The sequence below is a fragment of the Myotis brandtii genome, unplaced genomic scaffold (genome assembly GCF_000412655.1).
Source record: "Myotis brandtii unplaced genomic scaffold, ASM41265v1 scaffold165, whole genome shotgun sequence".
Classification (NCBI taxonomy): Eukaryota; Metazoa; Chordata; class Mammalia; order Chiroptera; family Vespertilionidae; genus Myotis; species Myotis brandtii.
Window position 1 is genome coordinate 7,614,267 of NW_005356042.1, and position 19,083 is coordinate 7,633,349.

At 39.1% G+C, this 19,083-nt stretch overlaps 1 protein-coding gene across 2 annotated transcripts in view; it reads right to left on the reverse strand.

Moving 5' to 3' along the window:
* The window catches only part of USP10 (ubiquitin specific peptidase 10), a 55,854-nt gene that overhangs the window by 25,336 nt on the left and 11,435 nt on the right, over window positions 1-19,083 (reverse strand). For both annotated transcript variants that reach the window (XM_014536686.1, XM_014536688.1), the window contains 3 exons: window positions 14,707-14,775; window positions 4,836-4,896; window positions 207-1,241 (listed from right to left, as the gene is read on the reverse strand). In XM_014536686.1, coding sequence (XP_014392172.1) covers window positions 207-1,241; window positions 4,836-4,896; window positions 14,707-14,775 — 1,165 coding nt within the window. The remainder of the gene's footprint in view (window positions 1-206; window positions 1,242-4,835; window positions 4,897-14,706; window positions 14,776-19,083) is intronic.

Consider the following 19,083-nt stretch of genomic DNA (forward strand, 5'->3'; position numbering starts at 1 on the left):
TGTTTATAAATTATTTTGCTTTTAGATAACATGTAAGGCACAGGCGTTCTTCAAAAACTCCTATTAACAAACAGGTAATCTACTATTGCTCTGGGTAACAATCTATCACCACAGTTTATAAGCCCAGACTGTCTCAAACTTCTCACTCAACAGGCGATAAGATCTGCTCCCCTCTTCACTTTCCACCTGTATCTTTTGAACTATACCTGCAATCTTTATGGCTACAGGATCCTCTGAAACTGGAACAAGCCCTTCCTTGATTTCAGCCTGCTTTTCAGAGACCAGGGGAGATGTGGCAGGAAGGGAATACTTAGTTTCCACAGAAGCCACAGGCGAGGAGGAAGAGGACTTAGAATCATGGAAAAGACTGGCCCATGACTTAGGCTGACTGACAGGAGTGGTGCCCGCCACAGAGGCCAGGGCCTCGGCGGGAGGGGAAGTGCTCTCGGCCTTAGCTGGGTCCGAGTCCATGCTTTCAACAGTGTGCAACTCCATCCCATTGGCAGCTGAGCCCTCACCCAAGGATTCAAGTATTTGTCCGTTAGTAACGCCAAGGTTTTCAGTAGTATCAGTCCCAACATAAGGGTGAGCCACAGCTGTCCTCAACAGGCTGTCCCTGTCAGCCTCTGCAGGAAGACAGGACTGTTCAAAGTTAGGCCCCTGGCAGCCCTCAGGTGGCCCTGCAGTCCTAGCATTGCTGTCCAGGGCTCTAGGGAAAGAACCTCCAGGCACAGTGCCACTGACGAAGTCTGTGGAGTCCTGAGGGCTGCTACAAGTCCTGGGTGTTCCCAACAAAGGCATATCGCCCATCAACTCTACATCCTCTGTGCATATGTGGTTCAGGATTGTTAGACTGGCATGGCCATTGACCATGGGGGAAATATTACCCTCGCTGCCATCTTTCAAGTAACTATAATATCCAGGTGGACGTTTTTTCTTCTTTTTACGCTCCCTTTGTCCAAGACCACCCGAGGTGCCATCGTTTTCCAAAACTTCCGCTTCTGCGTTGGAACTGCCATCCAGATCAAGGGCAGAGCCTGGGTATTGGCAGTCAATGGAGCTGTAGTTGGCTTCTTTATCTATGTCATCAGGGGTCTTTTTGGAAGTTGTGCAACTAAGAATAAATTCAGGAGCCTGAGGGTTCAATGTGCTTGAAATACTGTAGTTGGGAGTTCGCTGCAAAGTGTCATTGGATTCAATTACTTCATTAACACCAAACTCAATTCTCTGATATTCTTGTCCTATTTAGAAAGAAAACAGTCAGTAAACATCCTATTAGTTAAGAATACAGCTATACAAACTATAAAAATATCAATTATTTTCTCTTTAAAAACTGAAACACTAAAGTCTTCTTCTAATGAACAAAGTTGACATTTTATTTCTCTGCTGAATAAATAATTTGCTAAAGTAATAACTATAAGATTATATTTAATTTAGGGATATGAAAAACAGCTTGAATTTTATCTTCTACTCTCAGGGTAGCTAATGGAGACTTCCAAAAGGTAGAAATTAAAATTATAATATAAAGCAAATAAGATTCCGCCTGTCTAAAAACACCCCTCAATGAAATCTGACTCAACTAGCTTTCATTATGCCGAGAGTAAGGTATAAGCTTTTTAGACAATAAAAAGAAAATCACGCCCAGCCAGAGTTGCTCAGTTGGTTCAGCATCATCCTGGGCACCAAAAGGTCATCAGCTCGATTCCCGTTCAGGGAACATACCTGAGTTGCAGGTTCAATCCCCAGGGAAGGCAACTGATCAATGTTTCTCTTTCACATCGATACCCTTCCCCCTTCCCCTCCGGGCATGTCCTCAGGTGAGAATTTAAAAAAACAAGTAAAAAAAAGGAAATCACAACGACAAACTTAGAGACTTAAAATCATTGCTATATATATGGCTTCTCTAGTTAATGTAAGTTAATAATTCAAAAAGCATAAACTATACCAAGAATTCATCCTCTACATAAAGGTATATTTCCAAAGCACTTTTTAAAATTATCCATCTCCTGATCTCCCCCACTGATAATCTTAACTGAAGTCTGAAAATAGCCTTGTATGAATGCACATTATTTGCCCACTAAATAAATTCACATTGGATTAAGTCCATGAGTGGTGAGGGTATCTCCAAAATTACCAAAAGATAAAAATCAGGCCATGAACTTTTAAAAATCTCTTTGGAGCCTTTCAGTACTTCTTCCCAGCTAACATCCTAGATATTCCATCCATTCTAAGATGTGCGTTTTTTCATAGTTCTTATCTCTGAAATTAGGTTTAGAATCAATTGTGTCTTTTAACAGACACCAAGCATCAATGTAAGCTTATAACTGATAAAATAAAGTTATAAATAAATTTTGCAGTTAAGAAAAGAGCATATGCCTTATAATTCATTTTTAGTGTATAACTGAAAATTTCTCCAAGTCTAGCATAATAGGCCAACTTTTTTCAAGGCATGTATTTCAAGGGAAAAAAAATTATAAAGAATTATGTTCCATTACAGAGTACTAAATATATTGGAAGTCTTTTTATAGAAGGCTTAAAAACAGTCCCAGAGAGAAGCCAGTTGTGTGCAATAAGTGTGGGGCAGGGCCTAGTCTGCTAATTCTTCATTTGTTTTAACAAAACACCCCTTCCTTGGGGTTGGGATGGGGGGCTGAGGGGGGAGGGGGAGGCTGCACAACAACAAAAAGTTCCTGAAAGATGACTACTGACAATAATTACACTAACCGTAAGTTTACATATAAAGCCACCAATGAGAGAGAGAGAGAGAGAGAGAGAGAGCGAGAGAGAGAGAGAGAAACATTGATCAGTTGCCCACTGTACATGCTCTGGCTGGGGATGGAACCCACAACCTAGGTATGTGCCCTGACTGGGAACCAAGCCCACAGCCACAACCTTTGGGTATACAACGATGCTCCAACCGAGCCCCCTGACCAGGGCAACAGTTCCTTTTCTTACCCAGGAATTCGCGGCATGGACACACATGTACACTGCACTGCAAGGCAGAGAGGTTAGCACAAAGCCCTGTCAAACTGAAAGACTGGTAGAAGTCCTGCAAACTAATTCTTTGAACAACCCTGTCAATATAATGGGTACATGGGAACTCAATGCTCAGGTCAGACATGCTGTGGGTTTGTTGGGAGAAGGAAACTCAGCTCAAAGAAAACAATTACATCCTCACATGGCGTTTCTCCAAGTCTGCTCACTGCAGCACTCGCAGTGAAGCCTCTGATCTCTAGCCTATGCCACTGCAAAGATGGTGGGGGCACTAAATGAACTAGAGAGAAAGGTTTAATACGAAAGGAAAATAATGAAACAGCCCTAACCGGTTTGGCTCAGCAGATAGAGCGTCGGCCTGCGGACTCAAGGGTCCCAGGTTCGGTTCCAGTCAAGGGCATGTACCTTGGTTGCAGGCACATCCCCAGTGGGGAATGTGCAGGAGGCAGCTGGTCAATGTTTCTCTCTCATCGATGTTTCTAACTCTCTATCCCTCTTCCTTCCTCTCTGTAAATAAAAATATATATTTAAAAATAAGAAAAGAATGAAACAATTTAAAGCACTGAGTAAACATCTGCAGCATGCTCACTATGTGCAAAGTACATAAACACAGAGAAATCCAACTGACACAGATAAAAACACTGCTGCAGAAGCTGGGCAGCAAGGCAAGGGCCTTTGGGTCCCTCTAGCTTCATTTATTTTATTCTCAACCTAAGCCATCATTAGAACTGCTCTTTCCCTTAAGGTTTCCTGTATCATTGTTTCTTATAAAATTGCTGATAATTTTAGATATAACCACTTTCTGGTTTTACTATAAAGAGTTTAGGTAGGCTTTTCAATGTTTACATTTAAACCTAAATTATAATTAAAACCCCTTTCACCGGTCTGATCATGTTAACAAAACAGGGAACCAAAGAAAAGGTCTAGCTTTCAGCTTCTCCAAAGCCAGCCAGGGCCTTTGACGTGAACCAAACTGAAAAATGGTCTAGACAAATTTGAACTGTGCGGTGGTAGCCTGCAATACCGGCCCTGCTGTTATTTGAACACCAGGCACTTAATACAAAATCGCTGCATCTCAGCAAGCACCATCTTCAGAAAGAAGCTCATTGTCTATGACAGAGATCAAAAACAAGTAACAAGTCAGAAGGTAAAGGGGCTACCTAAATTCCCAAGAACATTTGGGACAAACAGGGTCATAAATGTAAAACTGCGGGAACAGATTCAAACTGCCACTGAGCCATGCCAAGAGCACATGCTCAGAGATTTGCCAGCTCGGGGCCCAGCAGCCTCTGCACCCAGACTGAAAGAACTCTGACAAAAAGCATTGGCTATGATGAATTGATAATGGAAAAAAAGAACTGAACAACTACTTCCTTAACTAAACCTTGAATGTCTGACACTATGAAGCATAGAATAAACTTAAATACACTAGTCAAAGTGGTTCAGTGATTAAATCTACTACAGTTTACAGCCAAAACATCAAGCTATAAGGGAATGTTTATTCAAAAAGCATGAACAGCCCTGGCTGGTTTGGTTCAGTGCATAGAGTGTGGCCTGGGGACTGAAAGGTCCCGGGTTCGATTCTGGTCAAGGGCACATGCCTGGGTTGTGGGCTCGATCCTCAGTCGGGGGCATGCAGGAGGCAACCAGTCAATGATTCTCTCTCATCATTGATGTTTCTATCTCTCTCTCCCTCTCCTTTCCTCTCTGAAATCAATAAAAAAAAATTGTTGTTTTTTTTTAAAAAGCATGAACAAAGAGGAAAACACTGTTTCCAGGTGACCTGCCCCCCCAGCACATATGGCCAGAATCCACATCAGGGAAATAAAGAACAAGCTTACCATCAGGTAGTTCATCTGCAGCCTGTGTGCCACACAGAACTGATCCATTGTATGGAGGAAGCTGCATGGGGAATCAGAAAAATTTTAATTCAACAAAATGTTAAAATCCAACACATGCTACTTCATTAAAGGACCTCATTAAAACTCTTTATCCATGTAACTTTTCATGACATTTTTACCAAATACACATGGAAAGACAGTAAAAGTAAATCATCTTCATTTAAGAAAAAGATATCATAGGAATACTTTAAAATATGTTATTAAATAGATCCAAAAATGAAGCAAAAAAACCAAAACTACAATTGACAAGTAAATCAGTTTCAATAAAATGTTTATGCGATATCCTTTGTTTCACAGGATGCTGATGACTGCCCATAACACCACAGCCACCTATCTTTGTCCACTGGTAAAGATGACTTAGTGACCGTCAGCACTTTGTGTTCACTATCACTACATGTCAGCACACCCAGGCCTGTTGGTAGGGGATAGAGAAAGCCCCCCTGGGAAAGAACAGCCTGGGAACTGTGGCTTCCTTTTTAATATAATGCTTTAAATGACCAAATTAATAGCTAGAAATCACATTCCTTGTTTGGAAAAGATCAAGCAAAATAGCAAGTGTCTACAGAAAGGTATTATAAATACATCAAATTTTTCTTCTTCCCAGCTATTCCATAATATCTAAGAGCTGAAAATGTTTCAAATGCGTATGCTTGAGATAAGAAAGTTAGATGGGAAGGGAAGTAGAAAAATAACTATTACCTGAAGGCAGAACAAAATAACAAATAACACAATGCTTCTCAAGCTCTGCTTGCTGCAGCTCTGGCAACACAATGGCCCCCGCCTGCGCGGGGTCCCAGAGCCTGCAATACTCAGAGGCGCTCAGGTGGATCCCCATGCCCACTACTGCTGAGAACTACTGCTTAAGTGGCTTCCTCAACCGATTTCTCCAACTCTTAGGAAGTCAAGTCAATAATCAGAGATAAAAACTTATCGCTCCAAGTAACTGAGTAAGTTCTCTCCCCAGAGAATTAATGACAAATAAGAAGCTGAGAAAATGTGCAGTTATTCAAAAGCAAATGACTGCTTTCAGGATTTAAGAGCTGCACATATTTCCACCATGCGGGGGCACCCCAGTAATCTTCACACTGACACAAAAGGAAAAAGCATTCTGTACCCAGAGATGTGCTATACCGGCTTTGCACCTGAAGTGCAAAGACCATTCATTCCACACACCATTCAAACACTCGCACCAAGTGCTCTAGCATTTACCGCTGGCGCGAACATAAGGAGCAGAAAGGTGCATTTGAAGAAGCCACAAATGGGAGTCATGTTCCTCTGCAGCCACAAAAGAAGTTTAGCAGAATCCCAGACACAGGATGCCTTCCCTTTTTCTATCAACAACACTGGGGTGCCCCCTGGTGATAGAAATCGATACAATTTTAAGTCACTAGAAGTTGTGTGTGTTTGTTTTTTAATATCCCTGTATTTCAAAATCTAGTTGAGTGGTAGAAGCAGAATTTGAAAAGATATCACCCAGCAGACTCCAGGGCAATACTGCCATTTTCTGTTAGTGTGTTTAAAACACTTACTTTGATATACTAATCTGGTTAAGAGTGTAATTATGGGAATTACTGAATGCTGGAATGAGTTCCGGCCCAGAAAAAGTATGTGTTTCTTTTTTTACTCTAGAGCAGTGGTTCTCAACCTTCCTAATGCCGAGACCCTTTAATACAGTTCCTCATGTTGTGGTGACCCCCAACCATAAAATTATTTTCATTGCTACTTCATAACTGTAATTTTGCTACTGTTATGAATCGTAATGTAAATATCTGATATGCAGGATGTATTTTCATTGTTACAAATTGAACATAATTAAAGCATAGTGATTAATCACAAAAACAATATGTAATTATATATGTGTTTTCTGATGGTCTTAGGAGACCCCTGTGAAAGGGTTGTTCAACCCCCAAAGGGATCGCGACCCACAGGTTGAGAACCGCTGCTCTAGAGGCACATGAGACCTTTAATTTCAACAAAAACTCCTCCGCTCATAAGAAGTCCTTCAGTCTTTGGTAACTGGGTATAATAAATACACAGCAGAATAGCCCTGGCCAGTTTGGGTCAGTGGATAGAGCACTGGCCTGCGGACTGAAGGGTCCCGAGTTCGATTCCGGTCAAGGGCACATGCCCAGGTTCTGGGCTCAATCTCCAGTGGGGGGCGTGCAGGAGGCAGCCAATCAATGATTCTCTCTCATCATTGATGTCTCTATCTCTCCCTCTCCCTTCCTCTCTGAAATAAAAATATATTTTTAAAAAATACACAGAATAAATTGTAATAATTGTTTGCTTAAAGTTCCCTCTTTATACAGCTATTTATAAGAAACAAAATATAAAAACCAAAGCAAAAACATCAAAGCTCACACACAAAAGTACACTGAGCAATGTAAAAAACCAAATCTAGTTATATTAGATACAGTCAAATCACCTTAGTCTGTAAAAGTGCTAACAGTCTTGTGAAGACAGGACTTGGGACCTTTGATAAGGTAATGTTTTAAAATCTTTTTGGTGCTGCCACCATTTGTTCTGCTGTCTAAAAGATCCTCACAAACCCTAACTCTCTCCTCTGAAATATTAAGACACCAAACCACTGAGAATAACTGTCCTGATTCTAACATCCCACTCCCACACACGTGCATGTGCTGTGCACCTATAGCCTACCTAATGCTATCACAGGCTTGTTATCAGTAGCTGGTTGAGGTCTAATGATGAGAGTCTGGGAAGTTTCAAGAAGAATTAGCATTCTCTCCCTATTTTGAACACCAATAACATGATTATGACTGGGGTTTATAATATAGTCATTCATAAGCTGACTGTACTTTTATTTTTAAATAACCCTGGCTTCTAAACTAGAACACAGCTTTAGAAAAGGTATTTTTAAAATTACCTTTAAAAATTTTATATAGGCATGCCTCATTTTATTGCACTTCATTTTACAAATGCTCTTCGCAGATATTGTGAAGAAAGCACATCAACATTGAGGCACGACCCTCCACCAGCGAAATGATTATTACCCACTGAAGTCTCAGGTAATGGTTAGTGGTTTTTAACAATAAAGTATTTTTAATTAAGGTATATACTTTGTTTTTTTTAGACAATACTACTGCACATTTAACATACTACTGTAAGCTTTTACATGCACTGGGAAACCCAAAATTTGTGTGACTCGTTTTTTACTACAATATTCACTTTGTTGCAGTGGACTGAAAGGGAACCTGCAATATCTCCAAGGTATGGCTTTAAGATCACTCAGATGAATTTGTTTCTTCTGATTATTTTAAACAGCAGTACTGTCCACCCTATCTTGTCAGTGGCAAGATTTCAAAAAGCAAACTAAGAGAGAGACAAAAACTCTCAGCTGAGAGGAATGATGCTTTTGTAGAAAGAATGTATATTTTAACATTTATATTTTTATTTATTTTATTTTATTTATTTAATTCAATAATTAAATTATTAAAATTGAATTAAATTAAAATGTTATTTTTATTTATTTTATTTTTTATAAAATTGTTTTTATATTTCACATTAGAGGCCCGGTGCACGAATTCATGCACATTGAGAGGAAATTAATTAGAAGAAATATTTTAATATTGCTATTCACCCTTTCTCTAAAATAGAAGTGTCAACCAAATTCACGATCGACAATGACAGATGGAAATACATGCTTGCGATTGGCGCCAGCAAGAGCTTTATAGACAGATAAATAAACTTGCTTAATTAGACCTGCTTTCTGATTTAGCTAAACTTTTTCCAGACCAGTGAAGCACCCCAACTTCTCTTTCAGGTAATTGTCAGCAACACAGCAGTAAATATCAACACAAAGCACATCATTATTGTAGATCACACAGAGAGAATAAAGGGTGAAATATTTAACTGCAGCAGTGTTTGACTGTATTCTGTGCAGTGAGAAAACCTGAAGTCATTTTCAAGTTCCACCATTTCTTACTTCTTTTCAGTCGGGTCAAGTTTCTAAACTTTCTAAATCTCCATTTTCCAGCTGATGAAAAGAAAATAGGATTCCACCGAGTCGCCTATCTACATACTCCAGGACTTCTGTGAGGATCAAATGAGATGAGGCAGGTGAAAACACTTCACAGACATTTGGTTAAAGCAGTGGTTCTCAACCTTCTGACCCTTTAATATAGTTCCTCATGTTCTGACCCCCAACTATAAAATTTTCGTTTCTACTTTGTAACTGTAATTTTGCTACTGTTATGAATCGTAATGTAAATATCTGATATGCAGGATGGTCTTAGGCAACCCCTGTGAAAGGGTCCTTCGATCCCCAAAGGGGTCTCGACCCACAGGTTGAGAACCGCTGGCTTAAAGTGTAAAATGTTTGCACCTATCTATAAAGCAAGCCGTGTTCCTGGGCTGGAGAAACTGCAAGGAGGCTAGTCGCTAGGGAGAGGAAGCCAGACGTTGCTATATGATGTCATTACCTGGCCCCACAGCAACTGTTTCCAGGCTGTGCTGTGGGCCGCATTTTGTGCCATGGGGTCTTGGCAGTGTAGGCTGCGATTTGGTGGGGTGTCGCTCCAGGGTGGTGGTGGGGCCTGTGTCCCACTTGGGGGAAGCCAAGTGTTGCTTTGTGGGCACCAGGTTCGCAGGGCCGTTTCTTTGTAAATGGCCAGTGTGCATCACGGCAGCTCCTGCATTGAGCGTCTGTCCCCTGATGGTCAGTGAGCGTCATAGCAACTGGTCGGACGGTCAGAGGGACACTTAGCATATTAGCCTTTTATATATATATATAGATTACTCAAATTTTGGTTGGTGAGCTCTTGGCCCAAGAAAAGAAAAAAAAGTTCCTAATAGCCAAAAAAATATATGAGGAACAGGACTGGATTCTAATTTATGCCACCTGGTAGGAACAGTACAGATGAGAGGTGCAATTTTACCTACAAAGTAAAAGGCCAAACAAAGGATTATGCAGAAGTGAGATAACATTAATCACACACCCACTGATCCAACCATGCATCCCCACATTAAACAGTCCATGTCCTATATTACTATTGAAGTATGGTAGCAACCATCTCAGGTAGAAACTATAGTTTAACTTTAACCCTGCTGCTTGGTTTCTGTCCTTATTTGCTTTGTTTAACAATAGAAAAGTTATTTTGCTTTTCTGAATTATATAAATTATCCAATTCAATTAAATACCCTATTGATTGTGATGTGAATATCCCATTGGTTGTGGTCATACTGGTCTTAGAAAGCACATTTTCCTTTACCTGGGAAGGACAGCACAATTATCCCAAGGTCAGAGGGCTCCAGTTAACGTGTCCCTGTTGACTCAGTGTTCGGGAGACCCAAAAACTGTAATTTAGATAACATGCTGCTTCTGCTTCTGTTAACTGCTTTTTTGCGAACCAGGTTCCTCATTCCAAATCCTGGGATGTAATCAATACCTTTGTGATTTTTGCCTATATAAATCTGCTGTTGCGGCCATCTTATCACTATGAGATTTGGGAGAGCAAAATGCCCCCTCATAGTCCCGGATTTGCAATAAATGTGACTCTTTAATTTGACTTCTTGAGGCGTCCTTGTGTGATTCTCGGGGTACATTACAACACTATCATACAAGCCCCCAAATTTTAATATTTATATATTGAGGATAATAACTCAACCCAATCATGTTAATTAGCCTATATTTCCCTTTTACAGGTTATTGGACAACATTTGATTTTGACAGACAGCACTTGTTATACCCTACCCCCATACACAATGCATGCTCAAAAGAAACAAAACAAAAAAACCAAAGATCCCCCACATATGCCCAGACACACTATGATTTTTTACTGTAATTCATTTTAATGAGACACAGCCATTACTTTTGCAAATAAGAAGTCTGACAGCCTGGCCAGTTGGTTGGGCATCATCCTATGCACCAGGAGGTTGCCAAGTTCGATTCCCAGTCAAGGGCACATGCCTGGGCTGAGGGCTCGATTCCCAGTAGGGGGCTTGCAGGAAGCAGCTGGTCCACATTGCGCTCTCACATTGATGTTCTCCCCTGCCTCCCCCCCACCTGTCCTCTTCTTCCTCCTCCTCCCCCCATCCCTTCCTCTCTCTAAAAATGAATAAACTATTCTTTAAAAAAAAAAGTCTGACATAACTTTACCACCAGCATCCTTATATCCACTAACACTTATTACACACGAGGTATCACGTCATACATTAATGATTTTCCAACATTTCTCTGAAGTAAATAAGCATTCTCCAGTTTTAATTTTTTTTTTAAAAAAAAAAAAGGGAAGAATGAGATGGAGGAAATTGCCCAAGGCCACTGAGTCTGTTTAAGTAGCGGAGTGAGAAAGGAATCCAGCTCTTCAGACCTGAAATATGGTACATTTTCCACTTTCATATCACCAGGAAAACCCAAGTTTTTAATCCAACACTTACTTGCAAACAGACATTCACAAACCCAACACATATGCACACACCTGAGAAAAGCTTTCATAAAGTACAGAAGTTGGGCTTTATTGTTTTTTAAAACCTTAATTGCAAAGAGCACTGTTAGACTGTGGCAAACACCAGCATATTTTACTGTGATTCGAGACAGAAATTATTTAAAACTTGAATCACTGGTAGAGTATATAGAGTAGAACCTCAATTAACACTAATGCTTAGGGAACATAGGATCTGATTATGTTTTTCCTAGTTAACTATTTTCTTATCAGAAAATACTAAACTTCAACCCTTAAATTCTACAGAATTCTAAAATGCAGAGATACATTGTATAGTTTTAGGAAATAAAATATATAATTTAGCTTTCACTATATCGTATCTTTATGTTCCTTAAAACCGTAACTGTTAACATCAATGAATACAAGAAATAGAGATGGCAGTGAACTATATGCATTTCTAAAATGAAACCTGATGTTTTATTTTCTTCCTTTTTTCTAAAATGAAAGAGAAAACAAGTAACAGATATTTCTTACATCTCTAAGCTTAAAATAATACTTTCAATGTGTTCTCATTTAATCCCACCACCGTAACTCTAAAATTTTTTTAGAATCCAAGAAGCCAAGGTGAAGAGTAAAGAACTTGCCAAGGTCATGTGTAAGGGGTCCAGCCAGACCCCAACCCTGGCCTTTTTACTCATATTCTAAGGAACTAGCTTCTCCTGCCCCATTTTACCAAATAAAGCAACACCATACATAAATATTTAATATGCGTGCAAATGTACAACTGTGTATATTTACTTAATGACCTAAAATTAAGGGATCTAAAAGGCTAGTTAGGTTTCATTAAAAGTTAACCAAGATTTTACTTGATATACTGTATACTTACTTCTCCCTCGGTGTTCCTTTTCAATGCAATTTCAATGGGGGGTGTGTGTGTGTGTGTGTGTGTGTGTGTGTGTGTTTCAATTCTTACCCGAGGATATTTTTCCATTGATTTTTAGAGAGAGTGAAAGAAAGAGGGAAAGACAGAGAAACATCGATGTGAGAGAAACACATCAATTGGTTACCTCCTGCACGAGCCCTGACCAGGGCCTGGGCCAGGGAGGAGCCTGCAACCAAGGTACATGCGCCCTTGACCAGAATCAAACCTAGGACCCTTCAGTCTGCAGACCAATGCTCTATCCACTAAGTCAAACCGGCTAGGGCTCAACAGTTTTTATATTTAAAAAATAATCTGGAAAAATGTTCCCGGTAAGTTTTTATTAAACTAAAACAGAAACCATTAATCACATAAAAGGAGATCTGAATAAGTGGAGAAATATACCACAATCATGCTTAGGAAAATTATCATAAAGATGTTAATTCTCCTACAAATTCATCCACAATTTTAATGCAATTCCAATTGAAATTTCAATAGGATTTTTCATGGAACTGGAGGTGCTGATCATAAATTCCTAAGGAAGAGTTAAGAATGAAGGAAAGCCAAAATAACTTGTAAATATAAGAAGAAGGTGTGTGCCCTGCTGGAAGATTGACAAGGTTCAGCAATTAAAACATGGTATTGAGACAGAGCAAAAGGCCAACAGAACAAGGGACCCAGAATCAACCTAGCATATATGGAGATGTGACTTGACAGGGTGGTACTACACCTAAGGGCTGAGTTCTAGGTAATGGTGCTGAGACCACTTCTATTGCCATGGCGAAGGGGTTATTAGATTCCCCACCTCACACACATACAAAACATCAATGCCTCAATTTTAGTTGTATTACATGCTAAAGTAAAAACAAAAACCTTAAGACTTTTAGAAGAAAACAAATGTCTTTATTAACTTAAGGAAAAAATTTCTTTAAAGGTATTTATTTGAAAACCTAAAATCTACAAAGCATGAGGGAAAAAGTCAATATATTAGACATTAAAGTGAAAAGTGTACTCTCTTTACCCAGAAAAAAAAAGTGAATCATATATGAAGTTTAAAAGCCCTCATGCTAGGAGAGATACCTATAACATGCAGAACCAAGATTATTAACCCTGTAAGTCAATAAGAAAAAGAAAAACACTTGATAAAAAATACAGACAAGAGATAGAGATCGTGTAATTCACAGAAATGAAAATGTATCACACAGACATGAAAATAATAAAATAGTGCTCAACTATTTGTAATCTGGGAAATGTAAATTAAAACAATGACAATCTATTTATAATTCATCAAATTAAAATATATTAACAAATCTTAAGTATGCCTATACTGAGAATTAGGCAAGATTTTTTTGCTTTTAAATGAGATAGAGAAAAGTCTCATGCACTGCTAATGTTAAAACCACTTAGAGCCCTGGCCAGCATGCTCAGTGGTTAGTGCCAGCCCGTGCACCGAAGAGTCACAGGTTCGATTCCTGGTCAAGGCCACATACCTGGGTTTCAGGTTCATCCCAAGCCTCAGTCGGAGCACATGTGACAAGCAACCAATCGATGTATCTCTCTCACATTGATGTTTCTCTCTCTCTCTCTCTCTCTACCCTACCCTGCTCCCTTCCACTCTCTGAAAATCAATGGGGGAAAAGAAATCCTCAAGTGAGGATTAAAAAAACAACCTAAAAACCACTTAGCAGATAAGCAGTCCCTAGTAAAACTAAAGATGTTTATCACTTGCACAACCCAGCAGTGTCATTCCTAGAATATATCCTGGAGTAACCCAGAGGAGCATGAGAAGACATTTCAAATATGCTTATTGCAACATTTTTGTAATAGTGAGAAGAGCTAAAGACCTAAATGGTCCTCAACAAGAACTGTGATGTGTTCAATTAATGGTATTTGGCAATTAAAATCAAAGAACAAAAACAAAATGCATCAGCATAGATAAATCTAAAGAACATTGGCTTAAAATAAACAAACTATAAAATGATGAATATAGTATGAGACATTTATGTGACATTTCATATAAAACAATACAATGCACTATCTTTTGATAATACACACATGTAGTAAATGATAAAAACCACAGTCAAAAAACAATACTTACCAATTTCAGCAGAGTTGTTATTTCTGGGAATGGGGGAATGAGATGAAAGAGGGGTATAATAGAAGTTTCAACCGTATCTGTAATGTTTTGCTATTTATAAATATAGTTAAATGTTAATGCAGGGTGTCCCAAAAAAAATGGATACACACTTTAACACCTGATTCTATTACATTTTTTAAATGAAATTTATTTTAATAAACACTGCCTTTATAATTATTCAAAGTGTGTATCCATTTTTCTGGTTGGTGGGTTCAGGCATTTCTCATATTAGTTTCTGCACTTTTCTGTACCCTGGAATTCCTTATCAAAAAGCATAAACTAAAAAAGCAAAACTAAAACATAACCATTAACTACATCTACACATATACTCAATAAAACAAAGTTTTGTCTTACCTCAACTGAAGAGCGAGGAGTCACAAAGAATTGATTGAATTCATCAGGGCTAAAATCTCCAAAAATATACTGAAGGAAAAGAGAGAAAGAGAGGAAGAGAGAGTCATTGATCACATAAACTATACAAATTATATACTTTCAGAAAAACCACCATATATTAAAACAATTCTATGATATATTCAGGCTAGAATGCCCAAGATCCTTCCTTCATTAAATCAAAGGTCTATAAAGTGAGATTTCTAGGTGTCCTATTTTCCAATTACAAGCAAGAAAATACTACTTAGCCTTTTCTACAAAACTGTCAAAGAAAACTCTGAAATTGTTAAAGCTTATTTTGAAACAGGTCAGTTTTGTACACCAAACTCATAAGCAGAGCCCTGTTTGCAGGACAATTTTTTGATTCACAAACATTACCAGTTGTTCCATTTACCTTTCTGCTGACTCATGTTACTACTTCCATTTCAGTTTTTTCTGCCATACATACTAAAGAAAAGCAGAAGCAGAAGCCGAAGCCGGTTTGGCTCAGTGGATAGAGTGTCGGCGTGCGGACTGAAGGGTCCCGGGTTCGATTCCGGTCAAGGGCATGTACCTGGGTTGCGGGCACATCCCCAGTGGGAGATGTGCAGGAGGCAGCTGATAGATGTTTCTCTCTCATCGATGTTTCTGACTCTCTATCTCTCTCCCTTCCTCTCTGTACAAAATCAATAAAATATATTTAGAGAAAAAAAAGAAAAGCAGAAAATATGGTTCAAATGGGAAGATATGAAAATCCAAAAAAAGGAAAATACTAATGATCTTAATGATTTTTAAAAATATGTATGCAATTTTTATCTTTAAAAATCCACTGACACCTGATGCACAGATAAACATATTACTTGACAGACACAAACCTAGTTGTGTACCCTCACTGCATAGAATTCTAAACGTGACTTTCTGGGGGTGATAAAAATGGTTTAAAAAGAAGAAAAAAAGAAAAGAAACACACACACACACACACACACACACACACACAAAGAAAGAAAATGGTTAAACTGCATGGAAGCAAGTTTAACAAGTGTGTGGCAATTCATATTCTCCCTGGAGTTCTAAGAAATAAGTCACTGACAAGAATAAATGTGACCAGATTTCTACAAAAGATAATCACTCACTGATTAGTCATTCATTTAATTGGAAACTAACACCTACTAAGTGCTATGCACCATGATCAGTACTAGGAATAAAAATGATAAAACAGAGTTGTGGTTCCTCTGCTATAATAAAGCTGACAGTCTAGTAACTTGCAGGGAAATTTACGAGCATGTGATTCAAAAATATCCAGTAACCAAGTATTATATGAATGGATATTACCCATTATTGTTGTAAATGTAAATAAATAAATGTGAATAAATAACTCTCACAGCCTGTTGATAAGAATGCATTGATATTCTGGGGGGAAACATTTCTGGATGGCTCTCTTGCAGTAGCTACCAAAACTGTAAACATATATTTAAAAAAACAAAAACATCTTGACATAATAATTTACATATACATACAAAAGTCCACAAAGAAACTATGCATTGAAAGTGATGCTCTTCCTTTCTAACCTGGACCCAGCAGGATAGCTCCCACAAAGGGTGGTGAGAAGAAGGGCCATTCTGCCATCAATGAGGTAGTGACCAGAGAATACACCACCAGCATTCACAAGCACATCCAGGGAGTGGGTCAAGAAGCATGACCTTTGGTCACTCAAACGATCCAGAAATTTGCCATGAAAACTGTCAAGGGAAATCTTTCTCTCTTTATTTACGTTTGCGTGAAACATTCTCCTTCCTTTAGAGAATTTTTTAAAGTTGATTTTTAGGGGGAAATATTGTTTGGGTAAAAAAAAAAAAGATGAAAATGATTCTGTGTCTGATTTTACAGGATTTATAATCAGTGGGGAAGAAAATGCCACTGACCATATGAATTAGTTTGTCCTGTAAGAGCAGAGTGAGTTAAAACATAGGATAATTAAGTTTGCATGGGAAACTAAACAGTAGGAACAAAGCAGTACATTTCCAAAGCTTGGTACAGGGCTTAGCACATACAGATGCTCAATAAATGGGTGCTGTGAGGATGAAACAAAAGAAAATGCCTGAAGTTCCTCTGGTGGTCACACCACATTATGGAAATGTCGTTAAGAACTCTACTCTTCTAATAGCTGTATCAAATAAAGCAAGTCAAAACTAGAAATTGCTCTAGGTTTTAAGCAATTCCCACCAGAGGTAGGTGAATAATGGAGTCATGAAAGCTACATCAAGTGTTCCTTTCCCAGCTGCCATGACGCCCACAGGAAAGGAGAACACACCACCAGGCCGTCCAACCTCTCCATGCCCCTTAAGAAAGCGAGCCTGGGAGGCAGAGTGGCTCTCCGCCCCTCCCTGCCCCCCAAGGAAGAAAGCTCCCTTTTCCCTCATGTCCAACTGACCCCAGCTCAGGCTTACCGAACTCCCACTGTTCTCATGTCTTATTATTTTCTCATCCTTTCTAGGAGGACATGAAAAATACATATATAAGAAATACTTGAGGAAAAACGGGGCATGTCCACAACACAGTTAGGATGGAAACAAGACACCTCCCTGATGCACAGCCCCTGGGTGTAGCTGCGCTGGACAAGCCAACCTGTCAGAGGGCCTGGTCTATAAACCCTGGGGAAAGGGCTGGGCAAAGCTGAAAACACCAGTGTTTGTGCTAAAGGAAAAGCAAAGATTTTCCACCCAAGGAAGATGGAGGAGGAGAGATGTTTGCTGTTTCCCTGCATTTTCTCCACAGATCTAAGGTCCACAAACACCACTTTCTGCAAAGCAGAAATGGAGGACTACCACTACGTCATGGCACCAGGAGGCACTGCAGTACAGCATACTGAGTCTTCAATCAAGCTTCCAAAATTTCACCTCCAGAAGTGTGAATGCATGTGCAGGGTGCTACCCAACCAATGTTCTCTGCTTTCCCAAAGTCACGGAAATAGGAGATCAGCCTCTGAGGTAAACATTAAGATACAAAGGCAGTGATCAATACACACTTTGCTGCATGTGCATCATACTTCACAGGTTCCAAGGCAGTCAGGCAACTATTCAGGAACAACTCCCATGTACAGATCCAAAGTCAAGCCTCACAGGGTGAAAGGACAGAACCAAGTCACAGATAAAAGGAAGCCTAGGAGAAATACAGTCTTCTCCCTGGTTTCCCGACCCAAGGAAAGTGAATTTGGGATATGAGAAATATTAAGAACTAATAAACTGTTTTGAGTAATAAATGCCTTAATTTCATCTCTAAAATGAGGGGATGCTGGTCTAGACAACCTCCAAAGTCCTTCCCAGTTCCAGAGGATCTCCTGGATCTAACAAAGACTAAGAGAAACACTGGTTTGGAAATATTCTCAGACTAATACAGGCTACCCCTTTGATGGACCCTGAAAACATGATGCTGAGTGAAAGAAGCCAGACTCAAAGAATCACATGTTGTATGATTCCATTCATATAAAATGTCCAGAAAAGGCAAATCCCTAGATACAGAAAGTAGATTGTGGTTGCCAAGGGCTGAGGGCATCTGGGGATGACATTGTTTAAATAGTCAAAGCACAGCAGGAATTTTGTTGATTTAACAATGTGTATTGAGCACCAACTATCCACAGTGAACTGTGCTAGATTATGAGAATAAACTTTGAATTAGAAAAACACAGGGTTCAGGACACAGTGACATTTAGTTTTGTAACAGTGCAAGTATACTGCAAGTTGCAATGAGTGTTACAAATGGCAGAGAGAGAGAGAGAGAGAGAGAGAGGGAAGAAAAAAGAGGGAGGCAGGGAAAGGCTTATTCCTCAACCAACTGGGTTGTAGCAGAATTCTGCTTTACTTTCTTGGGGCAGAGGAGTCCCGAAATGGATAAATTTTGTAATAAAGTCACACCCACAGACAGCAACCCTCCTTAGGATTCAAATGTCGAAGTACTACAATTTAGTGTCTAGTTTCACATGGTTTGTGTATTTTATTCTGACTATTAAAGTCCTATCAGAAGATATCCTCTCACCTTCCAAAGTAGGATTTTTAATAGGTGCTTTCATGGAGATTCTGGGCTAAAACTTGTTTTTAGACTGCATCTCCAAATTGGAGAACCTGATTCATTTAACAAAAAGCCAACTTACCAACTTTCCAGTCCCATGTCTGAATTAGTTATATTACACAATAGCAGTTAAATTTTAACTTTTGCTAAACTAGTACTAAACAGCAAGATAATAGAAACAACCCTCATTATTCAATAACTTGCTAGATAGAATTTTTATCACATGGAACACAGCTAATAAATTAGGGAAGATTCCACCTATTTTCACAACCATTACAAACACCTGGGTGCTAATCA